This window comes from Chiloscyllium punctatum, chromosome 23 (assembly GCF_047496795.1).
Source record: "Chiloscyllium punctatum isolate Juve2018m chromosome 23, sChiPun1.3, whole genome shotgun sequence".
Classification (NCBI taxonomy): domain Eukaryota; kingdom Metazoa; phylum Chordata; class Chondrichthyes; order Orectolobiformes; family Hemiscylliidae; genus Chiloscyllium; species Chiloscyllium punctatum.
Window position 1 is genome coordinate 70776113 of NC_092761.1, and position 15280 is coordinate 70791392.

At 43.8% G+C, this 15280-nt stretch overlaps 1 protein-coding gene across 4 annotated transcripts in view; it reads right to left on the reverse strand.

Annotated features, from left to right (window-relative positions):
- Positions 1–14835, reverse strand: part of gramd1ba (GRAM domain containing 1Ba) — a 607589-nt gene extending 592754 nt beyond the window's left edge. For 3 of the 4 annotated variants that reach the window (XM_072593157.1, XM_072593155.1, XM_072593154.1), the window contains exon 1: positions 14461–14835. In XM_072593157.1, the coding sequence (XP_072449258.1) occupies positions 14461–14615 (155 nt within the window). In that variant the 5' untranslated portion in view covers positions 14616–14835. The remainder of the gene's footprint in view (positions 1–14460) is intronic. The other variant, XM_072593150.1, reaches the window with a different exon arrangement.
- Between the last annotated feature and the right edge of the window lie 445 nt (positions 14836–15280).

Consider the following 15280-nt stretch of genomic DNA (forward strand, 5'->3'; position numbering starts at 1 on the left):
CAAAAACTTTCATGTACTTACCCCCACACTCTAGATTCCTCAACCGTTCCAGAATCTTCCATCGGCTTCCGGAAGCCTCGGGCGCCATTAACCACGCGGTCGCTGCAGCAACCACCGCCGCAAACCATGACGTCACTTCTGCCCCCATCGACCATGCAACCTCCGCGATCGCTGCCCAGACAACCGCCTCCACGATCGCCAGGAAGACCATCGCCGACAGAATCGCGGCCTCCGCGGGGTCCACAGCCACCGGGAACAACACCGTTTCTGCATTCGCCGCAGCCACTTCCACCCCCCAGTGACATCACTCGCCTACACACCGACCACGCTGCATGTGTCTCTGCCCCTGTGCCGGTCTCCACCCCTGCGCCGATCCCCGCCCCAATCTCCGCCCCCGCACCCAGCTCCAGCCCCACACCAGGTCCTAGCTCCCAGCCCTGCCGTATTTTCACCATCCCTCCAGACCTCCCCCTCTCTGAGGATAAAAGATCAGTCCTCAGCAGAGGCCTCACCTTCATCCCCCTACGCTCCCGGATTAACAAATTCAACACATGGCAAGACGTCGAACAATTCTTCCGCCGCCTACACCTCCGCTCCTACTTCTCCAACCAGGACTCCCACCCATCCTCTGACGACCCCTTCTCCCGCCTCCAACACACCCCATCCACCCGGCAGACAAGGGAGGCGCGGTGGTAGTTTGGCACACTGATCTTTATATTGCTGGGGCTAAACACCGGCTCGCGGACACCTCCTCCTACTGTCCCTTTGACCATGACCCCACCTCCCACCACCAAACCATCATCTCCCAGACCATCCATAACCTCATCACCTCAGGGGATCTCCCATCCACCGCCTCTAACCTCATAGTCCCACAACCCCACACCGCCCGTTTCTACCTCCTGCCCAAAATCCACAAACCTGACTGCCCCAGTCGACCCATTGTCTCATCCTGCTCCTGCCCCACTGAACTCATTTCTGCATACCTTAACACAGTCCTGTCCCCCTTAGTCCAAGAACTCCCCACCTACGTTCGGGACACCACCCATGCCCTCCTCCACCTCCTCCATGATTTTCGCTTCCCCGGCCCCCAACGCCTTATCTTCACCATGGACATCCAGTCCCTGTACACCTCCATCCCCCATCACGAAGGCCTCAAAGCCCTCCGCTTCTTCCTTTCCCGGCGAACCAACCAGTACCCTTCCACTGACACTCTCCTTCGACTGACTGAACTGGTCCTCACTCTGAACAACTTCTCCTTCCAATCCTCCCACTTCCTCCAAACCAAAGGAGTAGCCATGGGCACCTGCATGGGCCCTAGCTATGCCTGCCTCTTCACTGGATATGTGGAACAGTCCATCTTCCACAGCTACACTGGCACCACCCCCCACCTTTTCCTCCGCTACATTGATGACTGTATCGGCTTTACCTCGTGCTCCCACGAGGAGGTTAAACAGTTCATCCACTTTACTAACACCTTCCACCCCGAACTCAAATTTACCTGGACCGTCTCAGACTCCTCCCTCCCCTTCCTAGACCTCTCCATCTCTATCCCGGACGACCGACTCAACACGGACGTATACTATAAACCGACTGACTACCACAGCTACCTAGATTACACCTCTTCCCACCCTGCCCCCTGTAAAAAAACGGCATCCCATATTCCCAATTCCTTCGCTTTCGTCACATCTGCTCCCAGGAGAACCAATTCTAATATCAAACAACCCAGATGGCCTCCTTCTTCAAAGACCGCAATTTCCCCTCAGACGTGGTTGACGATGCTCTCCACCACATCTCCTCCACTTCCTGCTCCTCCGCCCTTGAACCCTGCCCGTCCAATCGCCACCAGGACAGAAACCCACTAGTCCTCACCTACCACCCCACCAACCACCTCCAAACAGAGCTCACCACCAAGGATTTATTTCCCTCCCCACCCTTATCAGCGTTCCAGAAAAAACACTCCCTCTGCAACTCCCTAGTAGAGATCCACACTCCCCACCAACCTAACCTCCACTCCAGGCACCTTCCCCTGCAACCACAAAAAATGCAAAACCTGCGCCCACACCTCCCCCCTCACTTCCCTCCAAGGCCCCAAGGGATCCTTCAATATCCATCAGAAATTCACCTGCACCTCCACACACATCATTTACTGCATCCACTGCCCCCGATGTGGCCTCCTATACATTGGGGAGACAGGCCGCCTACTTGCGGAACGTTTCAGAGAACACCTCTGGGACACCCGCACCAACCAACCCAACCGCCCCGTGGCTGAACGCTTTAATTCCCCCTCCCACTCCGCCAAGGACATGCAGGTCCTTGGCCTCCTCCATCACCAGACCATGGCAACACAACGCCTGAAGGAAGAGCGACTCATCTTCCGCTTAGGAACCCTCCAACCCCAAGGGATGAATGCAGATTGCTCCACCTTCCTCATTTCCCCTCCCCCCACCTTTTCTCAGTCCCAACCCTCAGACTCAGCACCACCTTCTTGACATGTAATCTTCCCAACCTCTCCACCCCCCAACCCCTCTCCGGCCTATCACCCTCACCTTAACCTCCTTCCACACACCCCTCCCCCAAGTCCCTCCTCACTACCTTTTATCTTAACCTGCTTGGCACACCCTCCTCATTCCTGAAGAAGGGCTTATGCCCGAAACGTCGATTCTCCTTCTCCTTTGATGCTGCCTGACCTGCTGCACTTTTCCAGCAACACATTTTTAAGCTCTGATCCCCAGCATCTGCAGTCCTCACTTTCTCCTACTTTTTCCTATTACTCCAACAAAGGCCTGCAAGTGCTCCTGGATAAGTACTCAAAAGAATGGGAGTGCAGGCTACCAAAGGGAATGTCACCACCAGCCAGTCAGGAGAAAGTGAGAACTGCAGATACTGGAGATAAGAGTCAAGAGTGTGGTGCTGGAAAAGTACAGCAGGACAGGCAGCATCTGAGGAGCAGGAGAATCGACATTTCGGGCATAAGCCCTTCACCAGGAAGGCTTTATTCCTAAAATGTCAATTCTCCTTCTCCTCAAATGCTGCCTGACTTACTGTGCTTTTCCAGCACCACACTCTCGACCACCAGCCAGTCAATCTGGACGGAGAAAGCAATTCTGCCGAGTGAAAAAAGCAAGTGGCAGAGTTGAAAGATTAAATGTCCTTCTCTGCTATACCAGGATAAGTGCCTCCATTTTTTTCCCCACTATCGCACATTCAGAGGGCCATCACTACTCACTAACTCTGCCACAGCACAAACTTTTCATAAGGATTCATGCTCTGCAGCTTTTGCAACACGCATGTTTACTCAACAATTCTCGCATATGTAATTCTCCCTCTTCCTTCCCATCTTCTGTGATTCCTAATCACTCACGAGGGACACAACAAAACCTATCCTACCTATACTATGATTGGGAGGTGCTGGTGTTGGACTGGGATGTACAGAGTTAAAAGCCACAACACCAGGTTATAGTTCAACAGATTTACTTGGAAGCACTAGCTTTTGGAGTGCTGCTCCTTCATCAGGTGGTTGCAAAGTATACGATCATAAGCTAATGATCTTATACTCTACAATCACCAGATGAAGGAGCAGCGCTCCAAAAGCCAGTGCTTCCAAATAAACCTGTTTGACTATAACCTGGTGTTGTGATTTTTAACTTATATCACTCATGCTTCTCCCATGCACTTCCAGTATATTAGATCACTCCCTTCATTTTATTGCAAGAAAATTTCTCTACTCATCCGCAGTCAAAGAGGACCCCATAGTGTCAGCATTCATAACTTCAGCCAAATGCACAATGAGACACAGGATTAGAAGGCAGATTTTGCAAAGACACTCGACAAACTGATTTGGAAGTTGAACGAGTAGAGCAACATTCTTTGTACCATGCTACTTCTGGCATGCAAGTATTTGATTTCTTCTATGGATTGTTTGGTAGCTACTATGCACAGCCAGGTTCAGCACACAATGTCTGCTGGAAAAGTGCAATGACTAACAAACCATTTCTCTTGCCATTGGTGAACAGGACCAAACAGCAGGGTGACAGGAAGATAGGGACCTTGCATGCAATCCAGCTACGTCTTCTTCACAAGGATACCAATACCCATCTGGAGAATAAACCATATACAGGGCCCACAGGGGTCTCCTCTCAGGACACTCCAAAAGTGGCTGGGCCCTCCACCTCCATCATGCTTGCCAACTTCAGCCCTATGGGAATTCAAGCCACAAGATCATAAGACATAGGAGTGGAAGGAAGGACATTCAGCCATCAGCCCAGCGGAAAATAATTCCCAGCGTCCACCCTTTTTAAGGCATGCATTACCTTGTAGGTTTCTATTCAATTTCCCCTCAACCTTCTAAACTTTAATGAATACAATCCCAGGATCCTCAGCCGTTCATCTTATGTTAGGCCTACCATTCCAGGGAATCATCCGTGTGAATCTCTGCTGGACACACTCCAGTGCCAGTATGTCCTTCCTGAGGTGTGGGGCCCATAACTGGACACAGTATTCTAAATGGGGCCTAACCAAAGCTTTATAAAGTCTCAGTAGCACACAGCTGCTTTTACATTCCAACCCCCTTGAGATAAATTACAACATTACATTTGCTTTCTTAACCACTGACTCAACCTGCAAGTCAACCTTTAGAGAATCCTGGACGAGCACTCCCAGATCACTTTATATTTTGGCTTTATGAATTTTCTCAGTTTAGAAAATAGTCCATGCCTGTATTCTTATTCACAAAGTGCAAGACCTCACATTTGCTCACGTTGAATTTCATCAGCCACTTCCTGGACCCCCACTCTCAAACTGTCGAAATCTTTCTGCAGCCTCCCCATCTCCTCAGTACTACCTGCCTGTCAACCTAACTTTGTATCATCAGTGAACTTCACCAGATCATTTACATATAAAGTGAACAGCTGCGGCCCCAACACTGAACCCTGCACTTGTCAATAGCTGCCATCCTGAAAAAGAACCTTTTATCCCAACTCTCTGCCTTCTGTCAGACAGCCAATCCTCAATCCGTGCCAGTAGCTCACCTCGAACACCATGGGCCCTCACCTTAATCAGCAGCCTCCCCTCAGGCACCTTATCAAAAGCCTTTTGGAAATCTAGGTAGATAACATCCACTAGGTTGCCCTGGTCTAACCCACTTGTTACCTCTTCAAAGAATTCTAACAGGTCAAGAAGGGTAAACCCGCATCTGGACAGGACACACCTCTTTGTCTAGGCTCTCTGTGCACAAATGCCCTCAGGGCTGTCTGTCCCAAACTCCAAGATCAAGAACTACACTAAAAGACAAGCTCCCTGCAGCACAGCTGTTAATATGCAGAAAGACGTGTTGAGAAGGAAAGAAAGATGACGACCTTCTGAGAGCATATTGGTGGCATGGGAGATAATTCTTCGTAAATAAGTAAATACATCTGTAAATATTTATTCCCTTTTCATAGTCAATTGTGTAAAGAAATGTCATTTAACTGTGACTACATGAATGAAGAGAGATGCTAGCCAACCTTAGCACCATAGAATGTTCTAACACTATTAAATCTTGTATTTTCCATAGGACCCATACAAGCATGAAAGTTCATCAAGATTAAATGAAGGTGCATTGGATGTTGTGAAGGCATCATTCCATTTATAATTTTAGTTTTAATTAAACAATATAAAATTGAATAGAAATATTAAAATAATAACCAGCAATTGCACTCAGAATTATACAGGAATATAAATTACTTCCATTGAACGTCTTCATAAGTTAGAACCCCTCCCTAATTCCCAATCCCTACAGCGTCTAAGAAAGGCAGAATATTGAGGACATTTCTATGGTCCAAAATGTGAAGTAAGCAGCTCTTACACCTTATGCAGGCTTTGGGACCTTGAAAGAGGATTGCTACTTTGGCCAGCCTTGTGCTCCACAGCCATTATTAGGATTGCTTCAGAGTGTTGAATAATGCGATCAAGAGTCCTTGGAGACAGGACTTTTAATCAACATTATGGGTCAATGCACAAAGGTTCACAAACAGCATGTTGTAATAACAGGTGTCTTTCATCCATACTGTGTGGGCGTTTGTTCAATGCTATTGCCACTGTAAGGGCCTCACATTGCACTCAAGTGGATACTCCTCCCTTAGAGAATTCCATTGTGATTTGCAGGATGGAAAACAACAGCGGTCAAGCTTCATAGATTAAGTCATAGGCTCAGCCTCCTCAATTCTTCACATTCCTTGCTTTCTTGCCCTTCCCTCAAACCAATTGGCTTTGAATTTCTCCATGTTCCCGTTCAACTTGTTTATTTCACTGTATCCACCTTTCCCTGAGTTTCACCCATACAGCGCAGTCATGACAAACATACTCATGCACTACCCCACATCAATGCCAGGTTGGTAATCTGGCTTTGGGGCTGCACTTACTGTCAATTACCCAACCTCCTGAGTATATCTTACCTTGTTATGCTCAATCATCTTCCACCCTCAAATTATTATTCCCTCTGCATTCCAGCAGGCTGCTTCCATTTGACTTTCCTGGTATTCATATCTCAGCAGTGGCTCCAGATAAACCCCTCTTGACTCATTGAACTGGCCTCCTGGATTCACAGTTATCCACCCCTTTCACCCACAGACTTAGACAGACAGACAGACTGACTGACTGAGAAGACCCCTCTCTGATCTCTATACAACTCCACATTAGAGTTACTCAAAAGTCCAGATTGGCCCATTCCTGAACTGTAGAGGTATGAAACCCCCAAGGCAGTGAACATTCCAAATAGCTGACTGACCATGTCCAAGCACCAAAACTGATATCAGACAATGGCCTTGGCAATAGCAGGTCAGTACCTACTGATTGAAGGCTGTCTTCCTTGACCTAACTGAGAACTACTCCCTTTGGAATATGAGACATGGCCATTTGTGTGAAGCATATGCTGATAGCACATGGGGTAGGTGTAATATTGACATAACAGTGTCATGTGGCACATCCCCACCACTTGACTCCACCCATTTATCGCTGCTGAAAAGCATGACAAGCTGCCTGGTTTTGGGTCTACACTAAAAAGCAAGGCAAGAGAGAAGTACTGTGAGACTTTAAATTTTGAATAAGGCAGAAAAGCATAAAATGGCAAGACAAGGCAGAGATGCTATAAGCAGAGTAGGTAGAAAGTGAGTGAGTGCTAAGAGAACAACCAAGGAGCTCTAAGATGCAGCATGGTCCAATCCACGAGATGTGTGCTTATCCCCGCACGCAAAAGTATTCTACCAGCAACATCACATTGCAAAATGCCAGTGCCTTACATGTTGCAGCACTGAAGCGAAGCATGATATTTCAGTACGTGCCATGCCCCAATGACACAATGAGGTACATGCGTGCCCGATGCCAACATCCGTGAACAGGGAATGCAGTCAGTCACTACCCATGGAGGACAGCCCAAGATGTTGATGACTGCTGATCGAAGATGGAAACCTAGAAGAGTAAGTGGCGAGTTGGAGACAACAAATACAAATGTATCCATTTTGTGGAAACACTGTGCACCTGCATTTCAATGAGGCAAGATTGGGCAACAATGGAAGGCAAATACTTGCAAGTAAACTTCTCAGCATTTGTGAAAATCTCAACTTGACATTCAAAAACTTTGTTTACAGCATTCAACATTTTCTTCCTAAACATCAAGAATCCGATTTTACTAAAGTCGTCATATTTTCCCAATTGACTTACCATTGACCATATTTTTCAGGAGTTGGAAAGATTAATGTGTGTCGATATTTCTTCAGGTTTATTTTCTTTTGACTTATCTATTTTCATTTGCATGTTAGATTTTTCTCTCATCTTAAATAAGTTGACTTTTTCATTCCTTTTTAACTTCCAACTCCATTCTAATTTCATGTGCATAGTTTCATTGTCAATCTCACTATATTGTATTGACACTCCATTGCATAAAGTCACTGTGCTATTCTATGTAATTCACATAATTTCAGATTTAATCAAATTTAAAGCAATATAAATCAAATATTTATTTTTAAAATTTGCATGAAATACCCAAGTCATTTGATTAATAAAAAGGTTCCTTCATTGAAAATTTTCAGGCATAGATTGTACTTTTTTTCTCAACCTGTGTCACCCTTTGCTGTGAATGCCAAAATTATAGGTTGCATCTCAGAGAAGGTAGCTCAGAGTGTGATAGGTAGATGGAGGTGTGGGTAATGGTGATAGATCGGAGAGGAGGGTGGAGCAGACAGGTGGGAAGGAAAATGGACAGGTGGGACAGGTCATGAGGGCAGTGCTGAATTGGAAGGTTGGAACTGGGATAAGGTGGGAGGAGGGGAAAATGAGGAAACTGGTGAAATCCACATTGATGCCGTGGGGTTAGAGGGTCTCGAGGTGGAAGATGAGACGTTCTTCCTCCAGGCATCGGGTGGTTCTGGAGTGGCGATGGAGGCGCCCAGGACCTGCATGCCCTCGACAGAGATGGAGGGGGGGTTTGCTTTTAACACTGGTCAACCAGCTGCTTCCCATTCATTTCATGTTTTGTGCAGAAAAAATGTGTTTTCTGCACACTACTGTTATCTGAAAATATTATCCAGAATGCTATGTAAAGCAAGCAGCCAGTATGTGTTTTGGTAACATAAAGGACCACTTTAAAATCTGGCAATGCCTCATTTTACATTTCAGCTTAGAAAATGGTCCATATAGCACTAAAGTTTGGGAGACTTCATAGACTACTAAGGCCACAATATGGAAAGCATAAAGCAAGTGCACATTTCCAGAAAGAAGTGTGCCATCCATATATGGAGAACAAAAATATCCATTCTTGCCAAAATTAAGCAGGGTGCTAAAAGGTTACTATAAGAGATCCCCCTCCTCAAGACTGATTTGCTTTGAGGCAGCATCATGAGCCCACATCTTTGTGACATTCTCATTGTGACAACAGCAGTGGCCAAATGCTTGCATACACTTTCCTAGCAAGTTCAGATATAATACATGATCCATTATAAGGTCTGGGCTCTCCAGAGATTAATCATTCTAGTACAGGGAATTAAATGTCCCACTACAGCAAAACGTATGTTGTGGACCAGGCCATAGCCCTCAAAACATTTCAAGAAAATAGTCCAGGCCCTAACTTTGCTAGTTGCTTTAAGCAAGTGTAAAGTGGATATTCCAGGAGCGATGTAGTTGGCCCAATCACTTAGTTTTAAATAAAACAGAATTAACTTGCAAGATTACCAAATGAAACACAAACAAAAGAGAACAGAATACAGAATAACTTAACCTATCCAAAAACCATCCAAAGACTATCCCAGCTTAATGATGCTGATCCAAATATTTGCACCAATTCCTAATCAACTAGGTGAAAGTGAGGACTGCAGATGCTGAAGATCAGAGCTGAAAAATGTGTTGCTGGAAAAATGCAGCAGGTCAGGCAGCATCAAAGGAGAAGGAGAATCGATGTTTCGGGCATAAGCCCTTAAGCCCTTCTTCAGGAAGAAGGGCTTATGCCCGAATCGTCGATTCTCCTGCTCCTTTGATGCTGCCTGACCTGCTGCGCTTTTCCAGCAACACATTTTTCAGCACCAATTCCTAATCCCCTCTTTACAGAAAAGGAAATATCCAACACAGGTTCTTACAGGAGAGATATCAGAGAGAGAGGGAGGATCAGCATGGATCTGCTTCTTTGGGTCCAGCAGCTTCACAACTGACTGCCTGCTAAAACCAAATCAAACCAGAGAAAAGCTGAGCTGGGTGGACTGGCCACTCAGATTTCACTGTACAAGTGATCGTTTTTTAAATTTGAAAGCCTTTACAGGTAGACCAACCCCAGACATTTTGGAAACTGTGTCTTTACTACTCCTGAAAAAAAAACCAAGGACAACATAACCTTGTTAAAGGAGCAGCAGCATCACACGTGTACATGCGCCTCATTTTGGGGCCACTATTACCAGGTTTATAATAGCAATTTCTAGGACATTCACATTTGTCCATTTATCTTGGTCTGGATCATTGAGCTGTATGACAATTTATTCTTCTACCCTCTACAAAATTAGTTACAAGAAAGTCTTATATGATGCTGTATTATGCAAATACAGCAATACTCCTTTCAAATGTAATTACACTTCAAGATCTATTTTTTTGCCAAAATGACAATTTTCCAAGATTGCAAGTTTTGAAATTTGCAATAGATTTTTAAACTCTATTTTACATTGGGAATATTTTCACAGAACTTTTGCAAATTCGTGAAGGAAAAGAAATTTTCATTTAAAAGACACGAGACTCAAATGGTGTCTTTCAAAAATAGAAAAAAAACACGATACGTAGTTTTTTAGATTAGATTCCCTACAGAGCGGAAACAGGCCCTTCGGCCCAACAAGTCCACACCGACCCTCCGAAGAGCAACCCACCCCCCTACATTTACCTCTGACTAATCCACCTCATACTACAGGCAATTTAGCATGGCCAATTCACCTAACCTGCACATCTTTGGACCACGGGAGGAAACCGGAGCACCCAGAGGAAACCCATGCAGACACGGGGAGAATGTGCCAACTCCACACAAACAGTTGCCCGTGGAGGGAATTGAACCTGGATCTCTGGCGCTGTGAGGCAGCAGTGCTAACCGCTGAGCCACCGTGCCTAATTCAATTTTACTAAGCCAGGCTGCCATTCTTGATAAGCTTTTAGTCACCCTTCAAAATGATTTCAACCTGTGCGAAGATCTGGTAAACTACAGGGTATACACTGGGCACAGAGGTCAAGTTGAAAAATCTGCAATGAACTACACAGCTAAAGTCCTCAAATGTAAAATCAAAACCATTTCAGTGAGCTAAGTGTAGCCCAAAGCGTTAAGCACAGAATATAAAAGCATTTATGAAACTAATCCATACAATGATCATAAACAGACCAAATTCTACAGAATTCTTTAGACAAAGGAGATCAGTGCAGGAGGGAGGAAGGGAAAAGGACTCGAGATGATTAATCTTGAAAGAAAAGCCATGCGTTCTCCTGGTCCTCCAAGATGGTCCTGAATCATGAGGAAGTTTTGGCTGAAGACATCAAAACTATGTTCTGGTCATTAAGATCTGTTTACAAATACATTAACATAGGAAAGGTATCCTATGTGTTCAGACAAATATGAATGTCTTGAAATTCATCTGCTATAGTTTATGTATTTTGAGAAAGAAACTGGTTGTAAGCCAAGCTGAAATAATTGCCAGCTTCCAAAAAAGAATGTTTAAAAACACTATATAAACTTAAGGAAAAAAAGCCAAAACCTGACCTCCTGACAGTGGGAGGCGAAGGCAATGGAGGTGAGGATTTTGTTAAGGCTATGAAAATGCAGGGATGACAGGTGATGCAATGGAGGGAGTAATTAACAATTCCACACTACTCGTTAGACTTCATTTCCACCAGTTGCAAACTGAATAAATAGCTGACACAGCTATTTTTAAATCATGCATAAAGTCTCTTAAAAACCTTTAAATATCAAAAACTAGTTATTATTGCTTTAATTCTGGATTAGTGGTGCTGGAAGAGCACAGCAGTTCAGGCAGCATCCAAGTAGCTTCGAAATCGACGTTTCGGGCAAAAGCTGTGCTCTTCCAGCACCACTAATCCAGAATCTGGTTTCCAGCATCGGCAGTCATTGTTTTTACTCCATTATTGCTTTAATGTGGACCAATTGCATTCATTTTATGTTTCATATAGATTTACCCAAAGGTTTTACAGAAAGTAGAATGAAAATTAGATGCAGTGAGTCACAAATTTGTTGGCAAACTTACGGTATTACTTAAAATTAGTGACATTTGGTTTTGAACGCCTGCATATTTCATGTCACTTTACTCAAAACATACCAATGTGCACTCTGTCTTGCCCGAATACTTACGAGTGAAATATGGCTCACTGTTTTGTATAGTTATAGCTATAAGCTAAATCATGAAGTTACGATGGGAATCAGTTTATGGGAGCTGTTATATTAGTCACAGCTTCCAAACAATAAGAAATAATGCCTCTCTGCCAAAAAGCGACTAAAGCTATCCTTCCATCATCTTGATACCTGGCAAGCAATCCAATAAAAAGTAAAATTGACTGTACCAACTACACTGATCAAAATAACTTCGATTAATTTAATGGTGGCAATTAGTGCCATATCAAAAAATCAAAGTCGAGTTTGATAAGCTAATCATGTAATTTAATTATTGGTACATTAGTGTAGAAACACAATTGTAAAACAAACAACAAAATATATCACTTACAAAACTGAATATACAGATTACACTCCAGCATCTTGGAAGGTAAAGACACACATGAAGACACAGACCAACCTGATAAGTGCTGTAATTTTGCAACACTAATAAATTTCACATACCAACTATTGTTGTATTGTAGTAACTTGGCTATTCCTTGAGATAAAGATTAAATGACTATATGCAAATCAATGTGATTTTGTGTGTTGAGAATCTCATCTATCCATTCAAGGTGACCATTATTTCAATAATACAAATAAGCAATTTCCTGCATTATTTAGCTTTATACCAGTTTTTTTTAGCTAGAAATGGAGTGTATCATTCATATTTCCAAAACATGGAACTTTGCTTTTCTGAAATTTCTCCTAGAGGTTCGGCTTTCTTTAACTGGCAGCATGAGTTCAACAACACACATCTAAGAATATTTCAAAACATGTTTTACTTAGAAAAAACATTAAAACTAAATGTTTTTACAAAATACTTGTTCCCATGCTACATTCATGCAATGTCAACAGGACAATGCAATTTTGCTTAAATTTCAAACGTTTCATTACTAGGTCCTTTAGTTTCTCTGTATTTCTTGCTACCATTGCAGCAAATTAGAATTAAAGAATAGTCACCGTGTATTCTCATTATGGAATGGTATATAATGCTGAGAAATAATAAATGCAATTTAACTCATATTAATCATTCACTTCAGCAATGTAAAGGGCATTCATTAATTGATCCATTATTTTATGAATACAGTAGATACTTGAAACAAGTTCAAAACATTAATATCATTGTCATGAGTTTTGGATAATGCTATAAAACAATAGGAACAACTATCTAGCAGAATGAAAATATGAATTCAATCCACTGACGAAACTACATTAAGAATTACAGATACCTGGCTGTGACTGCAAGGTAGAATTCTAACATCAAGCAATGCATTACATAATCATCCAAACCCCTAACCCAAGTTTAGAAAACCAATTTTTAAAATCACTGCATAATGTTCTTAAAAAATAAATGTGATAGCTTGCAAAATGGAAGATACATGTATGTGTTTGTGTTCTGCATGGATCCAAGCCCAAATATGTTTGATTGCACTCAAATTGAAGAAACATTCTCACTGGCATTACTGCAAAACTCTTAAGAAATAACTTACAGTCGACTCTCTGGAGAATATATATGCAGAATATATCACTGCTCTACTTTGCACCTTCCTTGTTTCCGATTTTGGTTTTTAAAACACATTTATGTTTTACAGTTATTCATGGCAGTTACCTTTTCCCCCAGAGGATTATATGAGTATAAGGATACTTACTAACTGGACATTCTTGTATCTGTTTAGTGGTGTTTAGTTCAACTAAGAACAAACCATTTAATAATACAAAAAAAATCAGTGCACCGTTAAACAAACACTTGGCCTTGAGAAATGTGTAGGGGTTATGATGTAAATCAATGCTTTGTAGTGGAATAATCTTGGCTACTTACCACCATTAAAATGGTTCACTTGCAAGCTTAGGTAAATTACAGGGGGTATAGAAAATCAAATACACTGATCACAAATGTTAAAAAAACACTAATAATTGCTGGGAATATAGAAAGAGAAATATTATGGGGCATTAAGATTTAATTTATAAATTTCTGAATAGCCATAACTTACCGCAGCATATGCCAGGTACTGTTTTACAAAAAGCTATTACAGATCAACATTTAGGATGTAGCAGAGAGGGAGCATCATACCAGATTCCTGTTGCCACATTTACTAAAATCTGTATCTTTCTGCTCAGGTACAGGAGGCGGGAAGGCATAAGAAAACCCAAACAAAACAACAACCAGTTAAGTATACAAATTGTTTCACAAGGCAGAATCTGAAAACATACCGAAATTTGCAGGGCAGCTTTTAATTATTCAGAAGTTTTTTTTGGACGGGTAGGATGGGGTAGAATAGATTTGAAGGAGCACCTTCCTGGAAATTGCGACTGCCACAAGAGCTTGCAGTATCAATTTAGTTTTTGCGACCAACGTGTCAAAAAAGTTTACCTTTCCAAAAACAAAACAAAGACGCAATGTGTCAACATCCCGAAATAGACAACGATAATCAATTGCATGGAAGCCTCTTAAGCAAACTGCCAAGTTTTTTTTTCCCCACAGCTTGACAACTACCGTTATCCCTGGCACGGAACATTCACAAAGTGCAGAGCCTGAGGACACCCGGGGAGGGAGGGAATGGCCAGTTCTTTCGCTTCTCTCCTACCTGGGATGTCTCAAGCCGGCCGGAGAAGGCGGTTTATTCCTCAAGTGCTGGAGCTGCTGGAGCGACCTCACCGAAATGTTCTTGAACAAACTGTCCTCCGCCGCGTCTTCCAGCTTCAGCTGCGGGATGATGTGCCCCGCGTTGGTGAAAGCCATTCTGTTTCACTTGAGTTTATTTCAACAACACAATTCGAAACTGAGTTCCCGTCTCCTCTTTCCTTCTCTCTTGCCCACCCCCAACTTCCCCCGGATTAACGAATATCCCGTTTTGTGTGTTTATTTGTGATAGTTTTCCCCGAGGACATGTTAGGCTGGCTCTTTTAACGTTAGACTGATGCTGACTGCCGCCGCCGCCGCCGGCCGCGAGTGCGCACACAACGCCAGAACCGGAACGTTGGGCGCGCGACGACGCGCGTGCGCCCGAGTCCCCGACTCCAAAGGCCGTGAGCTCGCGCCCAGCCCGCGCGGCGCACGTCTGCCGCGAGGAGCGGCGCGCCCGGGAAACCCGGGTATCCGAGTGCACATGCCCTCTCCCTTCCCCCACACTCAACCGCCCCCATCTCCCTCTCTCGTCCTTCGGGCCTGGTGCGTTCTTTGTCTGATTCTCGGCCTGATTTTAACCCCTTCTGAGTGAATGTGCAAAATCAAAGGCTGCTGCCTGCTTCCTATTTTGTGTGCATCATGCATCTATGTGCCTGTGCAAACATGCATCTGTGAAGAACCACTGGGATGGCTGGAGAAAATCAGGTCTGGCAGCTTCTGTGGAGAGAGAAAAAGTGGAGTTTTGAGTCCAGTATGACTACAAGAAACAGAACTGTCAT